This window comes from Dama dama, chromosome 32 (assembly GCF_033118175.1).
Source record: "Dama dama isolate Ldn47 chromosome 32, ASM3311817v1, whole genome shotgun sequence".
NCBI classification, from domain to species: Eukaryota; Metazoa; Chordata; class Mammalia; order Artiodactyla; family Cervidae; genus Dama; species Dama dama.
In genome coordinates, this window is record NC_083712.1 from 26118881 (window position 1) to 26137993 (window position 19113).

Genomic DNA, 19113 nt, shown 5'->3' on the forward strand with positions numbered 1-19113 from the left:
TCATTCCTGATTTTTTAAAAAATGTACTTTCGGTTCACAGGAGGAAAATCATTACGTAAAACCATACAGGTACAGAAAGAAGGATGACTACTCTTTGCCAGGTGCTTTACCTAGGCTGCGTTTTCTGCCATCCTTACAGAGTGCCATCCTTACATTAGGAAGAGAGCCAGCCTCACAGAATCTAATTATTTTGTGCAGAGTCATAAAGTCTAGCTTTGAAACCAAGTCCATCTAAATCCCATTTTCTTAACATTTTACCCAGCCAGGAGATAATGAACACTAAAAGGCAGGCATATACCAAAAAGGATACATTATTTATGACTGTTCCCTGAAACTTTGGTTTCTTTTCTAGAGGCTGGAAAAAATTCAGAAAGTGCAGTTAAATCGCACTAAGGTGAGGAGCAAGCAGAGTGAGCCCAGCAAACACTCAGGGTTTTCTACCTCGGACAACAGCACAGCCAACACGCCTCAGGATTACAGTGGCAATGTGAAGTCCTTCCCATCCAGGAGCCCTTCCCAGGGCGATGAGGATTCTGCTCTGATCCTCACCCAAGACAATCTGAAAAGTTCAGACCCAGACCTGTCCGCCAACAGTGACCAAGAGTCGGGGGTGGAGGATCTGAGCTGCCGCTCCCCTAGTGGTGGGGAGTGTGTGCCGAGTGAGGACAGTGGCAAGGACCGGGATTCCGACGAAGCCGTGTTTCTCACCGCCTGAGGATCCCCCGCCATGGAGTTCCCAAGTAAAGGACACACAAGGAACACTTTTCAAAAATAAGGGAACAGTGCAATCTCAAATAAAAACAGCCCAAGAAATGGTACGGGTCGTCGAGAATTATAAAATGTAGCAACGAAAAGGAAAAAAGTCCATCTTTTAGTTCCTTTAGGTGTTGATGAACAGGAAACAGCCATTTCTTTTATCAAGCAAATATAAGGAAAATTGTTCCCCATTCTAGACTATGGAGGTTTTATTCACTACAGAGCAATGACCTCTGCCATCACCCGAGGTTATCAGTTCACATCTTCCTTGCCTGCAGCTGCTCAAAGTGCCCTGACCACGTTCCTTCACACTTATCATCTTCAATCTTTCACTTCATTTCCAGATGAGTATTTTGTTTCCTCAAATATTTTACACTTCCTTCCTTCTTGACTGTTATCAGGATTTTGGTTAATAGATACATTTCTGTAACAGATGAGCTTTGTAATTCTGCTTAAGCTTAGTGTTCAGATTTAATGATCACTTTTAACTTTTCCTTAGAGATAATGTATTTTGAATTGTTAAAATAGTTTTGTTGCCTTTACCTGGAATTTCATATTTCTATTTAAAAAAATGCTAAAACTTACCATGCACTTTTCTCTAATACCAGTCTAATACCCAATAAAGTAGAAACAACATTTATGCTCTAGTTCTTAAATATGATTTTGGATCACATTAGCTTCTTAAAAACAACCTTTTATTACTGGTTCCGGAGACTACATTACCAAGACAAGGGGGTCAGCGCCAAGCCTGATCCCAGAAGTGTAACTGTATAAAGGTACGGGGTACCACTTCAGTGAAGGAAGCAGCTCACCGAAGAGCTAGACAACACTGCTGTCAAGTCTACTTAACTAGGGGAATATGTTTTGTCACCTGTCACTTCATAAGCTGTGTTAACAGGGTTAAGTCAACACTGTACCTGTGAAGCCCATGCAGTAGTCTCAACCATTGGCTCTGTTCATCTGCAGGGTCGCGTCGGCGGTGGAGTCTGAGCAGGGAGTCTGAGAGGGAACAGCGCTGCCTCACTGGGCTCCCACGAGGGAGCTTTGCTGACTCTGGAATCTGGTCTGTCCCCACCCAGGCACAAGAGCTAAGCCTCGGCCTTTCCTGCGGCAGATTGTGGCTTCTGACCCCTCCTGACCAGGGAGAATCCTCCCATTGAGGAGAATTTGGGAGGTGCCTGAAATGGGCCTTCGCAGTCCTTCCCAGGTGGGAGCCAGAGCCCCACTCACTGGGAAGCATGGCCCCCAGCCCCATCAGACAGGAAAGCCTGGCGAGAACACGCAGAAGCTGCGCACCGCAGCAGATCTTGAGTGGAGAACTGGGTGGGCAGAGCTGATTGTCCTGACAGCAAAGCCAACAGCTCTAACTGGCCAGGGAACTTGGGGCGTGGGTCAATGTGAGACCACAGACATAGCATTAGTGATTTTCAAGCTGCTGCTCCTGCTGTGCTTGGGCAGGGAAACCAATCTGTAGCTGCACTTGGTGCTGCAAACAGCCATCAGCCTCTGCCCCTGACCAGCGAGCTCTCCCAGAACACGTGGGAAGCCGCACAACCCATCTGACAGCCCCGCTGACAGCGGCAGCTGAACAGAGAGCACAGCCCACGGCCAAACCTGTCTGCAGAGTGAAACTGGTCGCCAGCACCTTCCGCGGACATTCCTGCCTGACTCAGGTTCCCAAACAATGAGCTGTGCACGCCCTGCATCCCATTCTGCTGCCCCACTTAATGCTGAGTACAGCATCCAGTCCACAGAATCCACCACAGAATCCATCCCACAGCCTCACCTGAGTGGGTGGGAACCAAGCCAGCTGTCCTACCCAGCTGTCTCAGCCAGTGACCCTCCACTCCGCTTCAGGGCTCAAACAGATGCCTCGCCCAAAACACAAAGCAAAATCCAGCAGAGCTAAAAGGAGAAATAATGGGGACTTTAACACTCCATTCTATAGACAATGGATAGATGATCCAAAGAGAATCATAAGGAAACAGGAAATATGAACCAAATGTATACTAATATCTCACTCTGGATGATACATTTTTAAATTGGATTAAAGATAAATAATACCATTAAAAGTGGGCAAAAGACTTAGACATTTTTTCAAAGAAGATATATGAAAAGGTCAACAGGTACATGAAAAGATGCTAAACATCACTATCTTTAGGGAAATACAAATCGAAACCAAACCTCATGTCTGGCAGGATGGCCAACATCAAAAAGACAAATGATACGAAATGTTGGTGATAATGTGAATTAAAGAGAACGCTTGTGTACTGCTGATGGGATCATAAACAGGTAAAGTCACTATGGAAAACAGTACGGTGGACCCTCAAAAAATTAAAAATAGAACTACTGTATGATCCAGCATACAGATCCACTTCTGGGAATACATACAAAGAAAAGGAAAACATTAACTTGAAAAGATATCTGTACCCCTTCATGTTCACAGCAGCATTGTTTTAAAATAGCCAAGACATGGAAACAGCTGTCCACTAACAGATGAATGAATAAAGCAGCACACACACCACGGAATAGTATCCATATTGTTGCTGCCTTTTGCAACAATATGAATGGACCTTGAGGGAATTATGCTAAGTGAAATAAATCAGAGAAAAACAAATACTATATGATTTCACTTATATGTGTACTCTTAAAAAAAAAAAAAAAAAACCCAAACCACCAAAGTTACAGAAAAAGATCAGATTTGTGGTTAACCCAGCATGAGGGTTTGGGCAGTGGGTGGCTGGGGAATTGAAGAAAGGTGGTCAAGAGCAACAACTTTCTGCATTAGATAATACCTTATTAATGATTCTTAGGGTATAGTTGTAATGGCTTTTATATTTTTATAACTCCATACCACTCTTACAGTTGAGTATCAACTCTTACAAACTTCTTTGCCTAGTATTAAGGATGAGAATTTAATTTCTTCCATCTGGCAGTATACATCTACAAAAATAAATAACAAATTTTTAAAAAATGACATAGTAACTATACCAAACAGAACTATGCATTTATTTGAAAAGCAAATAATATAAATATTTGATATGTTAAAATTTAGTTCTTTAATGTGATATCTTTCATATCAGACACCAACTTTTTTCCAGCCTCCACCATTTTACAAAACATTATAATTTCAGCATATGTTCATTTAGACTACTTACTAGAAGTTAACCTAACACTGAAATTTATTTTCTTTTTAAACTTTCTGTTTATTGCTTATTAAGTCGTTATTGTGTGGCATGGAGCCTTAAAAAAGCATGGCCAATCCGACTAGACTAAAATCTCTAACAGTAAATTCTCATTTTAAATCAAACATCAATCATAAAGTGTTTTCTTTAGAGCAGTTGGTTTAAACCAATGTAAAACTGACTCAAGACAGATTACTTCCCCACTGGTATAAGTGATTTATTATTTAGTGATTTTCAGGAAAATTTAATGATATGAAGTAGGTAAGCATTTTGATTATGACTCTACAATCAACAAAGGAACTTTTTTAGAGTAAAGGAACATAAAAAGAAGGAAAACCCTGGCATGAGGTTTCTATTTAAAAGCACAAGATTAGTTTACTTGCTTTCCCTAAAAATAAATCTGAGCTGTCCTTCAATTTAAACATATATGAATTATGATCAGACTTACCTGTCAGACAATCTCTATTCCAATATAAATTTCCTAGTATAGATTATTCCTAGAAAATCTTTCAACTTTGAAACATTATATGTCTGGCATGTATCACATTTGTTTAGAAAACTATTTGAGATATCAGTCTTTAAATTCCTACCCATGACAAACCCCTAACTCTGCATAATCTATAACTCCTAAGTTCTTCTCTGCTATTCTGATTTCCATCTAGTCCTCTATTATGTGTTAGAGGAAAATCACTATCTCGGCTTTGACAGGCACTTTTTCTCCTTCTGGCATTACTTCTCCAATATGGCTAATTTTAAGAAAAAAATAATACTAGTACTATAAAAAAGTCACTTGTTTTTATTGTAATAACAAAACCAAAATTCATACATATTCAAATATAGACTAATTTTCATCCTGGAGGATGTCTATGACCTAATATCTGATCTATTAAAAGCAGATAATGATGATCAGAGTCCTCTTTTTAATGACTAGGTTGTAAGGAGGTTACCTAATTTTAGAAGCAGCAGCCAAGGTATGTTAACTGGTATAGAATGAAACTGGGATAGTTCAAGTTTAAAAAAATAAGATATTGAGATGAATTACTTATGCAATTATGTAGAAGAGATTTACTATGTATGAAAATGACTTTTTTGGTGGAGAGGAAGGTGGAGAAGTACATAAATACCTAGGCCATGTTTGAGTCGTCACTGGATAGTATTTCCACAGTGCCTCACTCTTAGAGGGCTTAATAAAATTAATAAATCAAATGAATTAATGGTTGTGGTCTGCTGGGCTCTTGTTCTGGGTTCTGACTGGTTCCTAAGAAAGCTCCCTGATTGCTTCCAAAAGACTGGGATAATCATGTCCTCCACTGTGGTGACTGCTGGGAAAACTGAAGCTTATGTGGCCAGTGCAATAAGGAAAGGTTTCTCAACACCCAGAAGACTGCAACAAATCTGAAACACTTACCTCAGTTATGTACTATATGTCCGGGGTAATAATCATAACTTCCTTGTCAGGTCATTTTGAAGATTAAATGGCATGCTCTTAGCATAGTACCAGAAGACAGGTTAAAAAGGTTAATTTCTTTACTCAAATTATATCTTTATAGTCCATGTGAGTACTTGCCCTTCCTTAAACACAGACTAAGTATTAAACATTGTTCAAGTCTCAGAAAATTTTATTTTCCTAACCTGTGGCCAGAAATATGTATAGAATGAAGAATGAAGAAAAAAAGCCTGTACTGTATGCTAGGATTCGGAATGGCAATCATACTGAAGTTTAAATGAAAACAGGCATTAGGAAGCTTTACCAAGCCTTGGAAATCTAGCTCAAGATTTTCTACTTAATTGGCTTTCATGGCTATCCATAAAATATGTTCATTCTGTAACGAACTGTAAAAGCAAACTGTTTAACGTATACAAGTTAAAGTGAAAAATCAAAAACTAGACTGCCTAAAAATTGAATATTAGTTTTATTTATTATTAAAGCTTTCATAAGAGAAAAGCTAACACAGTAAAGGTCAGAAAATTTCACTGACTTTTTTGTGTTCTTTAGATTTACTATTTATTAACAAAAATATTGTTTTAAATTTCAGAATTCAGACAGCATATCCTCATCTAACCACAAACCCATCAGATGCTTATATTTAAAAAGCCAGCATGAAAGTTTATGTTGGACTAGTTTAAATGAAAGGCAGTTTTTCTATTAGGTAAAATATTTACCTGTATTGCCTTTTAAATGCATCTTTAATTTTAAAAATAAGACAATATATAAAAATTGCTAGCTTATTCTTTTGATTTATTCTGTGTATTAAAAATTACTTGAGACGGCACATTGGCAGGTTTGGCGTTTCCTGACACTGTGAATATTTAAAAACATTATTTTTCAAAGTTTTATCATCCAGAAAGAAAGAGAAAAATAAGAATCTTTCTACAGTTGAAATAGTAATTTTTCAAAAAGGGTTGAGAGGAAAAAAAATCTAAGCAAACTATCCTTGATAAAGAAATGAGGCAGTTTCAAATTAAAAATACAAATTTAAGTAATTTTATAATATTGAAAGTAGCTAAAATAACATGCACAGGTATTTAATCAGTAATAAGAGAGGAACAGCAGTGGAACTTAAATATGATAGAATTTATCAACAATAAATAAACATTTTTAGTGCAAATAGTGCAGAAAAAATTTTCAAAGCAAATATCATAGCAATCATTCTAATCTGTACAAAATCAGTCTCAGTTCTGTATACAACCTATACAATACATCTAGGAATTCAGCCATTGTGATGAAATGCCAATTTGCAAATCATAAATATAAATGTGCTTAGTTTTGTGTCCCATTCCTCTCTTTGCAGTTCATGTTTTCAGGAAAATCTGAAAAGAAAAGAAAATCAAAAACCTAAGATTTACTTTAAGATGATAAATTAAGATTTCATAAGAAGGTAACCTGACAATGAGGGAAAAGAGGTGGGAAAGGATTCTAGCATGCATGTGTCAACAGAGAATAACTCACTGCCCACTTCTCAACCTTGAGATATGTATACTTGATATTAAAAATCAACACTTACCCTCAGGGATTAACAATCTGAGTTATAAAATAAAACAACTCAATGTTGCTGCTGCTGCTGCTAAGTCACTTCAGTTGTGTCTGACTCTGTGCGACCCTTAGACGGCAGCCTACCAGGCTCCGCCATTCCTGGGATTCTCCAGGCAAGAACACTGGAGTGGGCTGCCATTTCCTTCTACTAATGTTAAGGACAGCTAAACTGAGAAAAGGGGCAGATGAGTTTGAGCTGGAGATAAGAAATGCCCGTCACCTCCCTCCCTGTAGCCGGCTCCCTTTTAAAGGAAACTCCCACGCGCTCTTCTCAACATCTGCTCCTCCAGCCCAGCAGCCCAGCAAAGCAGACAGAAGACCACATGGCACCAGTCTCCAGGTAAAACCGTGAGGTCAGGACGGACACCACCTACAGGGGGCCAGTCTCTTTCCTTGATTTGTGGTGAGACCCCAGTCAGTCTCCCCCGGCTGCCTGGACCGTCAGATCAGGCCTGTGGGCAGCAGTGGCTGAACCACGTGCAAGTGCAGCAAAGAAAGGCTCTCTGAAGAGCCAGTGAGAAGGCCCATGAGAGCCAGGCAGAAAAGGGGAGGAACGCAGAAATGAGAAACAGCCTGGGGCAGCATCTAAGGAAGAAGAGTTGCTTTGGTTACGGACGGCCTCATGCTTTCACTCCCAGGAGACTGAGGTGTGCTTTCCTACATTTGGGCTGTTTTCCTGCATTATACAGGAACACAAGCTTTTACTTAAACTTGTTGAGGTGGGGGCTAGTCTTTGCAACCAAATCCAGTCCTAAAACAAGACGAGGAAAATGGAAGAATGTCTTGAGATCAGATGAGAACGTGAACAAAGACATCGGGATTGGGAATACATGTAAATCCATGGCTGATTCATATCAATGTATGACAAAACCCACTGGAAAAAAAAAAAAATAATAATAATAAAAAAAAATTAAAAAAAAAAAAAAAAAAAGAAAAGAAAAAAGAACGTGACAGAACACAGGAGAGGAAAATGGAAAATTAGAATGGATAATCTAAAATGTAAGCCAGCTTATAAAAGGCTTACAACCAGAGAGAGAAACATGGCATTTATCATCCCCAGGGTTCTTTAAAGGTCCTAGAGCAGAGATGTTATCACAGAGTGGTATTTTAGGATGATCATTTTGTCAGTGCTCTGCACAAAGGAGAAACCCTGAAGTCAGAGGACTGATCAGAAACTTACTGGAATCAATGGAAAAGAGACAGATTGGAAGTTCATTTTTAAATAAAAAAATGACAAAGGAGACTACTGAAAAATACGTCAACTTAAGTGTTATGGTATATGCCCCACACCAGCTGAGAGAAAGGAACTTAAACTCTACATATGTAGCTATCAAATACTGAAAACAAAACTCATTTAAGCAAATATCATACTGAGAAAACATGCAAACAATTTATACTGGCCATGTGCTTAGGTGTATAACATCATGCTTAATAGATAATGCAAAGTATTCTACATGTTATATAGCATGGTAGCTGTAATGATAGTATTATGCTTAAAGCTGGCTGAACAAGCACTGGTAAGAACACTTCATTAAAAAGAGCCATGCAATAGCTTCAAGACGCAAACCTTCCAGAATACAATTTACCTATAGTGGAGCATGAAACTGGCTGTGCATTGCTATCACTTGTTGAAGTTTCTCTTCCTTGGCTCTTCTACAGTGGCAAATCTAGAAGATAAATTATTTAAATACTAGTCACTTCTCCAATAATCTTTCTACAACTAGCTACATTATGACAGAATTCTAAGTAAGAATCTTTTAACTTGTTGACATTAAATTGTGGATGTCTAAGGTGGCACAGAATTTAAGAATCCAAAAAAAAAAATTTGTTTGGAAGATAATCTTTGTAAACCACTAGAATGTAAAACACACTCTGATCCTTTATACCAGTTCTGATTATATAATTTCAAATATCTGTGTTTTAAAAATACGAAAATAAATCCTACTGTTTTTACCCTGGAAGCTTAACAAATAAAAACCTCAAGATACAGTTATGAAGTACCAAAAAAAAAAAAAAGGACTAGAAATGAATGCCTCATTAAAGCTATAGTCAGTAATGTCCCTAAACTTCAATTTTCTCTTATGGAAAACAGGAATAATAAAATCTGGCCCACTTTCCTTTACAGTAGCACTTAATTGTATAAAGGTTATAAATAACTGTGATGTTTCAGAGAAATTAGGTAAATACATAGGACTCTCTCAAAGAATAAGATACTGCTAAGCAGACTTCAAAATCTTTTCTTTAAATATAATGGAAATACTAGAACAGAAACTATCCCCAGAATGTTCTCAAGTAATATTAAAACACAAAAATTAAAAAAAAAATTCCATAGGGAATTCCCTGGTGATCTAGTGGGAAGGACTTGGCACTTTCATGGCAGTGGCCTGGGTTCAATCCCTGAGTGCGGAATGAAGATCCCACAAGCCATGCAGTGTGGACAATAAATAAATGAAAAAAACCTTTTTTTTAAAAGTTATTCTCCTAAATTTTAAACAGCTTATGAAACAGGTTATTCAGGAGTATATCACAACTACTAAGACTAGACTGGAGATCCACACAAAAGCATTACATAATTAAAAAATAAAACAAGGAAAAAAATTCTCTTAAGTTCGAAGCAAATGGAAATAAATGAACCTGTTTTTCCCCCTAAGTTATACTGTCATCCAAAAAAGCTTCATTAAAGACTTTAAGAAATATTATTTGACTATTAAGACTAGAGTAGACTTGAGCTATCGTTTCTGAAACAGAACTGTTACGTGATTTACATGCTTGTGTGCTCACAACAAGCAGGTTTAAAGTGATAGTAGCAAGTTGCTATCATTTCAGAGGCTCTTCAGTTTCCTCTAATGGCACTCAAAACTCCAGCTCAGTAACATGCTACGATTTTTTTTTCACTCATGAATATATATAAGTAATTTGATATTACGCTGTCACTTGTCCTCAACCGAAGAATATTACATACTGTTCTCTTTTCCATGAAGCTACTGAGAAAATCATCTATATCCGTTTTTCCCTCCAAGAAATCTTCTGCAATATTATCAGATTCTTCCTCAGCTTCATGTGCAGCTACTTTTAATCTTGCCTGTAGAGCACTTGCACTACAGCTCTGAAAAAAAATCAAGAAAGAAAATCATTAATTTCTAATGCTCTGAAAAACTCCTTAGTGGGAAGGGAAAATGGGGTAGAAGTTAAATAGCAGTGATATTGGGGCATCACTGTCTCACTCCTAATATTAAAATGATCCTGGAAATGTTGAGTCATTAACTGTGATGTTTGCTTTTGGTTTCCAGTATTCTTTATTAAATTAAGGAATTAGTTTATTAAGTTTGTCTAAGGAATGATGCTGATTATTGGGAAAAGCCTCTTCATCTAGTAAGCTCTAAAGTGCCTCCAAAAGTATTTAAATTGATTCTCTCAGATCTTCTGGCTAAGAGAGAGGGAGGACTCCTTACGTGCGATTCCTGACTCTGACACTTTCCATTTGTATGACCTCAGGGATGTTATTTAATATCCATGTGCCTCAGTTTCCTCATCTGTAAAATGGAAAAATAGTAACAATACCTACCCTCATATATGCAACGTACTTAGTGCAATGCAAAAGATATAACAATTGCACAATGTCAGCAACTGGTTGGATCAAGTAATCTTAAAAATCTCTCATATTACCCTCTGATTCCAGTGCTCCTTAAGGCAATGAAACTATACTCCAGGACAAAGATCTAGAGTACCATATGCCTTTTAATAGCCAAACAGGAACATAATAGCCAAAAATACATCAATAAACAGTCAAATCTTCCCTTGGAAAAACTTGATAGGCCAGAACGTCCCAAAGACTTTGGTACAAATGGAGGGAGACTACATGGCGAAGAAAGCAAGGAGACAATAGAGCAGACTTAGAGAATGAACTTACAGTTACTAGGCAGGAAGGATGGGGGAAAGGGGCAGGTAGGGAGTTTGAGATCAACATGTGTACGCTGCTGCATTTAAAATGGCTAACCAACAAGGACCTGCTGTGTAGCACATGGAAACTCTGCTCAATGTTACACGGCAGCAGGGATGGGAGGGGAGTTTTCCGGAGAATGGATATATGTATACGTACAGCTGAGTCCCTTTGCTGTTTACTGGAAACTATCACAACATTGTTAACTGGCTATACCCCAATACAAAATAAAAAGTTAAAAAGAATAATCATATTATATGAAATCTTTTATTAATTTATATTCTCTTTTACCATTTTTGTTTTTGCTGTTGCTTTATTTCTATTTTATGTTTTACTACTTTGGCTTCACTTCCTAGAATTCCTGATTTTAAAGGAAACAGAATATTGTTAGTTATGATGTGGGTTGTTGATATACGAAGATTATGTCCTATTTAATTTTTAAAATGATTTCCCCCTTTTAATTAAAAATTTTTTTTCAGAAATAAGGGTTGAATTTTAGAAAAAGCTTTCGATTTTTCACATAACTGGATTTCTATTATAAAGTTATTATTTGTGGTGAATTATACTTTGTACTTTCTGTATGTTATATTTTCCAATTTGCTAACTTCTTGTTTAAGATAGCTGTATACAGGCTTGCAAGTGAGTCTAAAGTTAAAATTTTTCTTTTTAACTTTTATTAGAAGAGTTAAATTGGCTTTGTAATAACTCTCCCAGAACAGTTATTTATGGGGCTTTTTATATTTTTCTGTTTTGGAACCAAATGCTCTTGCATGAGCACAAATGACTGGTAATGGCTCATAAAACTGAAAGCTGTCCATCTGCATAACTCAAGGCTATTTATCATGCCTTATAAACTCAAATGCCTAATAAATGCTTTCTGATAATAATACATTTAAGAATGTGGCACGTGCATATTAAGAGTAAAAATTGTAGTCCACTTCCGGCTTAGCCATGGCAGCTAACTACCACTAACCCGTTGTAGCTGCTTTCTCCAGAGCTTGTGGACAAGTGTATAGGATCAAGAATTCACATTGAGATGAAGAGTGATGAGGAGATCGTTGGTATACTTCTGGGATTTGGTGCCTTTGTCAATACGGTACAGGAAGATGTCACTGAATTTGAAATCATACCAGAAGGAAGAATTACGAAATTAGATCAAATTTGCTAAGTGGAAATAACATAACAATGCTGGTTCCTGGAGGACAAGGCCCTGAAATATGAATAGATTTCCTCGACTTATGCAGATTCTGTTTTGTCTTATAATGACACAAAAGGTTTTTTTTTAGCCTTTTTTTTTTTTTTTAGCCTTTTAATGTTTGTGTTCTGTGAAGTCAAGTTTCCCATTAAAGGGAAATGCTTTGAAGATACATTGTAAATGCCCATTTTTATAAGTTAATCAAGATTATATTGAGAAAAGAATGGTTTGTTCTTTGAAGACAAGAATAAATATGTTTTTATTAACTATCAAAAGAAAAAAAAAAAAGAGTAAAATTCTTATGGTAAAAGAAAACAGCTCAACAATCTTACCTCACTAAGTTCATGCTGCCTTTGCATCTTCTTTTCAAAAGTTGATTTCATTTGTGTAAGTAACTCATACTAAAAGAGAAAATTAAGATGCTGTTTCATTCTACTTTAAAATTATATGGACTTCTTAAAAATGATAACTAACTCGTACCTTATCTAAAACAGTTTGCCTTTTGGCTTCCAAGCTGGGCTCCAAAAGGAGATTTTTTCCTGTAAGATAAATTCTAGTTTATTTCTAGATAAAGATGACATATTTCTTAGGAAATTTAAAAAGTAAAGACAGACATACTTGCTAGTTCCTCAATACTTTTTACCAGGTCATCCTTGTCAGTAATAATTTGTTTTAGTTGAGGCAAAGTCACAAACTGCTCCAGCAATACATCCTCTTGCTCATTCATATCTGTAAGTTGTGACACACTAGAGACACAATGGAAGAAAATATGTTAATGAATATCAGCTATCTAGTTTTTCTCCATGACGATAAATACTCAGTTTTTCAGCTTTTTTCAGCTGACAGAGTTCTACATCATCTTTGACATGTATTTTTATATATGCACAGAAGAAGGCAAACTGTAACCTTAAAAGCAAATAAAACACCAAACACAATGGAACAAAAAGTAGTCTAAACACAGTATCAAGACGATTTAGCTAATAGGCATGTGGCTATCACAATAAATGATAGAGGTATATGTGTCTAAGTACATGTATTCACAAAAATGTTTTTACAAAACAATGGTGGAAGGGTAATCCCAAAACAAAAATCAATATCCACAGAGTGTAAGAGGGAATTGGAAGGATGGGGTATGGAGCAAGCTAAAGCTTTTGAGCGTCTTTCAGTTTTAACTAGAGATCCGCACAAAAGCATTAAATAATTTAAAAATAAAATTAAACAAGGAAAAAAAGTCTCTAAAGTTCAAAGCAAGAGGAAATAAATGAACCTGTTTTTTTTCTAAGTTATATTGTCACCCAAAAAAGGTTCATTAAAAAGCCTTTAAAAAATAATATTTGGCTGTACATCTCGGATGAAATATATCCTAAAGACAAATGAAGTGTAAAAAACTAAAGAAATAAAAACTTACTCTGCTTTCAATAACTATTATTGATACTGTTATCTTATTGGAATTGTTATTTTGAAAAAGAATAAGTTCCCTTCAGAAAAATAGTTGACTTTAGGTCAGGGAAAAATACTGTTCATGATGAACCCATGGCACCTTTGTTTTGCCAAAGTTCCCTACTGACTAAAGATGGAACTGTTTAAATATCAAAAAAGAGAAAAGGAAGAAAAAAGATAGTAATGGATTGAAATACTTCAAATATTTTTAAAAGTTTTATGAGTTTAATTCTGACCTATACCCATACTTCTTGAAAAAAGCTGGAGGAAGGTTAGCAAAGAGGTTTCACCTTTTTGTATTGACATTTTCATAATAATTTTTTTAAAAAGGAAGAAAGGAAAGAGAGAATCCTTTATAACATGGCAACAATAATAATACCTGTTTTCTGGGGTGGCTGTAAGCATCACACTCCATGCAACTGCTTTATAACATGTATGTGGTATTTGTAAATTTCATTAATTAACGTTATTAGCACAAAATATTAAGTTTCTATTTTGTTAAAATGATTGTAAAACACTGGGTCAAACAAAGTTAAACGTCTTTTAACTACAGGATTTCTCATGAGTATTTGGCTGTACATCCCTGGTGGGATATATACTAAAGACAAGAACAACTGCAAACATTTTAAATAGCATTCAGTAGTCTCATTGATAACAGCCTCACGACTACTGTAAGCCTTCAACAGTGGTATAAAGAATGCAACTTCACAAGCTTGAGTGGCCACAGAATATTTTTTTCATGGAGCCTCTTAGGGAAACAGTGTCTCACGAAAAATGATACCTTAAACTTGAATATTCAACTTTTCTGCCATAAATCTGAATAAAATATGGCTTTGTAAAAACACTTTTCTATTACTTTATGAGAAGTTTAATCTATTCAGAAATAGTTTTCACAAGAAGGTAAGCCACACAAGAGAAAGGACACCGTTATCCTGGTAACTGTTAAAGCAGTCCCAGGATCTAAAGAAACTCCTGGATACAGACTAGAAAGTCAATAAATATGAACTGCAAGACATACCACAGATTCACAAAACTTTCCACTTCCCACTAAGATATAGGAATAGTGACGACATGAAAATGATGTGTGCATTTACAAATTAAATAGACAACAAACACCAATGTTACTGTCCAAGTTTTTTTACCTTAGTTCTGAGAGTTCTGGAAATGTATCAGGAATATCGGGCATCTTGTAACCAAAACCATTTTGGCTTATCTAAAGAGAGATTTAAATAGTGCTAAGTTTTAGCCATCTTTTTGACTATTCCTATCTGGTTATAAAAGTAACTTTTAATGTACTGCATCCCATAACTGTTTTCATTATCACACATCCTCTTGGCACGCCACACTGTCCTTACCCTCCCATTCTTTTTTCACTCTGTCTTTTTCAGTGTATCTTTATACATATAGGGTTACTGGCTTTTTTTTTTTTTATGATGAAGGACCATGTGACTACCTGTGGTTATAAAATAAATCTCCAATTGTGAGATATCTGTGACAAATGTGGAGAATTATATGCGTGTTTCATTGATGTATATGAGTATGTCTGTCTCAAGCCAAAGGCATTACATTTAGAAAAATTACTAACTTGGCGAAAAGTCTCGAGTTACCTAAGTAACTTCTTTGAGACAGTAGGGAGGATAAGGAATAGAGTATACATTGTCTGAATATATAGGTCACATTTTAAAATCAAGGACCCATGAAAAGTTCTCTTTTACTAAGGGTTAAAAATAAAGGCCTTTAAATCCCCTTAATATGTTTAATGCACAGTCTTTCCCTCAGTAATGTCCCTTGTGGCAGCAGTTACCAGCTTAATTTAAGAACACAGTTTTTTAAACCAATGAGACAATGGTTTAAATGTCCTTAGTACCCTAGGGCAGACCTTCCATAAGCTGATAGTGCTTCTCCTACATAATCCTTCTTGTGTCTTTGCCTGCGTTCTGTATGAAACCTGAGGGTTCTGTAACAGGCGGCTTCACAAATGTGCCAACTGGCTTATGCTTCCACATGTTTGTCAGAGCTGTTGCCTCTTAGAATTACCTTACATGACACCTTATCATCCTGGCAAATTCATTACCATCTATCAAAATGTGGCCTCAAGTATGAGTTCATTCATTCATCCGCCTCATTTTAAATGAGCACCTACTGTATTTATCAGGCATGCTTTGAGGCACCAGGAATAAAGTGGTATAAAAAAAAGAATCTCATCTTATATAAAGGTTATCTTTCTAGCTCTACAGTGGTCCCTGGGAGCACTGACTATTCCCTCAACTGTGTCTTCATGGTAGCTCTAGACTAACATTTCTACTTACAGTTATTTATTTGATGGTTACCTCTTTGACACGGTTCCTTAAGTTGAAAATGTGATTAAATTTTTTAATCTTTTGTGCCATAGTGATTGGCATGAGGAGGAATATGATGTTTGCTGACTGAGTATTTCAAGGGTACAAAATACAGATATCTGAAGATACCAACCGGTGTTGAAGTGTCTGTTGTGGGAACGGGCAATGGCAGATTTGAAAGGACACCAAATGAAGGAGCAGCGGGTTTGGCGGATGTATAACTTGTTGTTGAAGAAGAAACAGTGTCAGCAACAGATAAAGAGCTGATAGTCCTGTTTGCTTCTTGTGGGGGATACGGAGGAAGAAATGGGAAACCCTGAGAAGCATAAGGAGGCATCCCACCTGGGTTACTGTACAGGCTAAAGAGAAAGAGGAAAAACATGCGATTAGATTTTAGGAGTAAATTTGTAAAATTGTTCCTTAACTGTCCTGAATAACAATTGTTACGCAGTATAGATGGAATTTGTTTATGGCAGGTGCCACTAGTTTTTATAAATATATAAGTAATTAGATATCATATAAATTGAAACAATAAGAACACCCCTTAAAAAGAATATTTTGATTTCTTTCAATGAAAAAGAAATATGTTTTAGAAAACATAAGTTCAACTGGTCACAGCTGAAGTGAATAGAAAGGCCATATTTGAGTTTTGAGCATTCTACTGGCATCAATGAATATTTTCAGAGAAGAAATGCAGAACACTTAATCCATGAAACTTGTTCAAATAGCAATTGTTTTAGTAGCTTTCACTATATTTGGCAAAATCTGAAAGTCAAGACTGCTTTTCTAGAAAATTTCAAAGAAAAATTAATTGTATAGATGAGTTGCTAAAAATGCTCAACTACTAAAAAAAGATGCATAAACACCTCAGATAGGCTGGGACCTCGAATCTGAGACCTTTTATTGGATGGAGTGCCTGCACCTGGACAAATGTCTCCTTGAGCAATAGAATACAAACTTTAAGGGACTAAAAACAACCAGATGCATGGCAGTCAGGGTAATTATGAATAATATTACAAAATTATGAATGTCACAAAAAGGCCACAAACCAACAGCCACTTCTGAGGTACCTGGGGCAAAAGCAGAGTACTATGCATGACCCCTGTACACAGCAACACCATGGGGTGGGCAGGCCAGCTGGACCATCCCTTCTGCCCAACCACAAGCCGCCCCTACCCTTACTTCATGTGAGGAACCAGCCTGCTCTCCTCAGAGAGCAAGCAAGGGTACCCTGCTTCTTGAGGTCACTCCCTTGTGCTGCAGCACAGGTCCCAGGAAAGCCTTGCCTGAATTTTTTTTTTTAAAGATGCATGTAAAAACCACGCATATATATTAGAAAAAGTGGCACAGCAGTATGCACTCAAGATAAAATCAGAAAAAATATTTTTGCAGGATGATAAATACAGGGTTCTGATTCAAGATGGTGACATAGGAAGATCCTGGATTCACCTTCTCCCACAGAAACTTAATCAACAGCTATATATGGAACAATTTCCTCCAACAAAAAAAAAAACCTCCAAAGTATCTGAGCAGATCAGGCAAAGAAGAAGAAAATGACATCTAAGCTGGTAGGAGATATTGAGACACAATCTCACGGTAAACCCCACCCTCAGGAAGAGGACCCACAACCTGGAGAAAACTCAAAACCCAGAGCTTTTCCCTGGAGGGTTAAGGGTTGAGTTTGAACCTGAGAGACAAAAACCCAAAACATCTAGCTCTGAAGACAAAAGAGCTCACATCCCAGAAAACCACAAGGCACAGTAAACTAAGAACAGCTCTCAAAGGACTCGGAGGCTCAGACTTCCCTGGCTCAGGGCCCAGTGCATTAGAGGACCCCACTTACTGTGACAGAGGCTCATCTGCCCATCTTTTTTTTTTTTTTTTTCCCTTTATTTTTATTAGTTGGAGGCTGATTACTTTACAATAGTGGTTTTTGCCATACATTGACATGAATCAGCCATGGATTTACATGTGTTCCCCCTCCCGATCCCCCCTCCTGCCTCCCTCTCCATCCCATCCCTCTGGGTCTTCCCAGTGCACCAGCCCTGAGCACTTGTCTCATGCATCCAACCTGGGCTGGCGATCTGTTTCACCCTTGATAGTATACTTGTTTCAATGCTATTCTCTCAGAACATCCCACCCTCACCTTCTCCCACAGAGTCTAAAAGTCTGTTCTGTACATCTGTGTCTCTTTTTCTGTTTTGCATATAGGGTTATCGTTACCATCTTTTTAAATTCCACATATATGCATTAGTATACTGTACTGGTGTTTATCTTTCTGGCTTACTTCACTCTGTATAATGGGCTCCAGTTTCATCCATCTCATTAGAACTGATTCAAATGAATTCTTCTTAATGGCTGAGTAATATTCCATTGTGTATATGTACCTCATCTGCCCTCTGCCCATCTTAAAGCATCAACCCGAGGGGGCAGGCGTCTAACTTAACAATATCTAGGCTAATCCCTATACAGTCTGAGGACGGGATTGTTCACCAAAAAGACCAAGTGACAGAAAGGTGGAACTTTTAGCCCCAACCATTGATCTCGAGGGGGGCTGCTGATCAAACTCTACAAAATCTCTTGAACAAGAAGACAAGCGCCCTGCTGGTGAATGCATCCATAGTCTATGAGGACAGAAGCTGCTGTGCTCAGGGCTCTCCTAGACAGTGCCCTGCCCTAGGTACCTCTTCATCTGGCTATTCATCTGTATCCTTTATAACCAACCACTAAACATATGTAAATTTATTTTTGGAGTTTCATGAGCCATTTAAATTAATCAAAATGGGGGTGGGGAGGGAATCCATGGGAACCTCTGATTTATAGCCAGTCAGAAGCACAGGAACCATCTATGGATTTTCCATTGGTATGTGAAATGGAACAGTCTGTGAGACTGAGTCCTTCATCTGTGGATATGACCCCATCTCCAGGTGGACAGCATCAGAACTGAGTCCAATTTGTAGGGAACACAGTGTTTGCTGAGAACTGGAGAATTACTTGGTGGTATTGGGAAAAAATACATATTAGAGTATTGAAATGTTCCAAAATATATCTAGCTTAAACAATTTTTTAAATGGGAGTGCTACTGTTTTTAACATAATTTAATGTCATATTTAATGACAAGTTAACAAAAATTGGAATTGTTTGGAAGAAAACATTTGTCATAAATTTTGAAATTATAATACTGAAGTTTATACAGAAAAATAAATAAGAATATAAAGAAAAGA

General features: G+C 37.1%; 2 protein-coding genes and 1 pseudogene across 2 annotated transcripts in view; 2 read left to right on the forward strand and 1 right to left on the reverse strand.

Annotated features, from left to right (window-relative positions):
* The window catches only part of MTMR7 (myotubularin related protein 7), a 98535-nt gene extending 95258 nt beyond the window's left edge, over positions 1 to 3277 (forward strand). Inside the window, exon 14 of the mRNA XM_061134553.1 lies at positions 353 to 3277. Coding sequence (XP_060990536.1) covers positions 353 to 715 — 363 coding nt within the window. The 3' untranslated portion in view covers positions 716 to 3277. The remainder of the gene's footprint in view (positions 1 to 352) is intronic.
* Positions 3278 to 5837: 2560 nt separating this feature from the next.
* Positions 5838 to 19113, reverse strand: part of VPS37A (VPS37A subunit of ESCRT-I) — a 32957-nt gene continuing 19681 nt past the window's right edge. The window contains exons 5-12 of the mRNA XM_061134554.1: positions 16023 to 16248; positions 14693 to 14763; positions 12729 to 12856; positions 12591 to 12649; positions 12443 to 12511; positions 9938 to 10081; positions 8562 to 8642; positions 5838 to 6752 (exon numbers count right to left, since the gene is read on the reverse strand). Of these exons, the coding sequence (XP_060990537.1) occupies positions 8562 to 8642; positions 9938 to 10081; positions 12443 to 12511; positions 12591 to 12649; positions 12729 to 12856; positions 14693 to 14763; positions 16023 to 16248 (778 nt within the window). The 3' untranslated portion in view covers positions 5838 to 6752. The remainder of the gene's footprint in view (positions 6753 to 8561; positions 8643 to 9937; positions 10082 to 12442; positions 12512 to 12590; positions 12650 to 12728; positions 12857 to 14692; positions 14764 to 16022; positions 16249 to 19113) is intronic.
* LOC133050412 (U6 snRNA-associated Sm-like protein LSm5) lies at positions 11209 to 12413 on the forward strand (annotated as a pseudogene).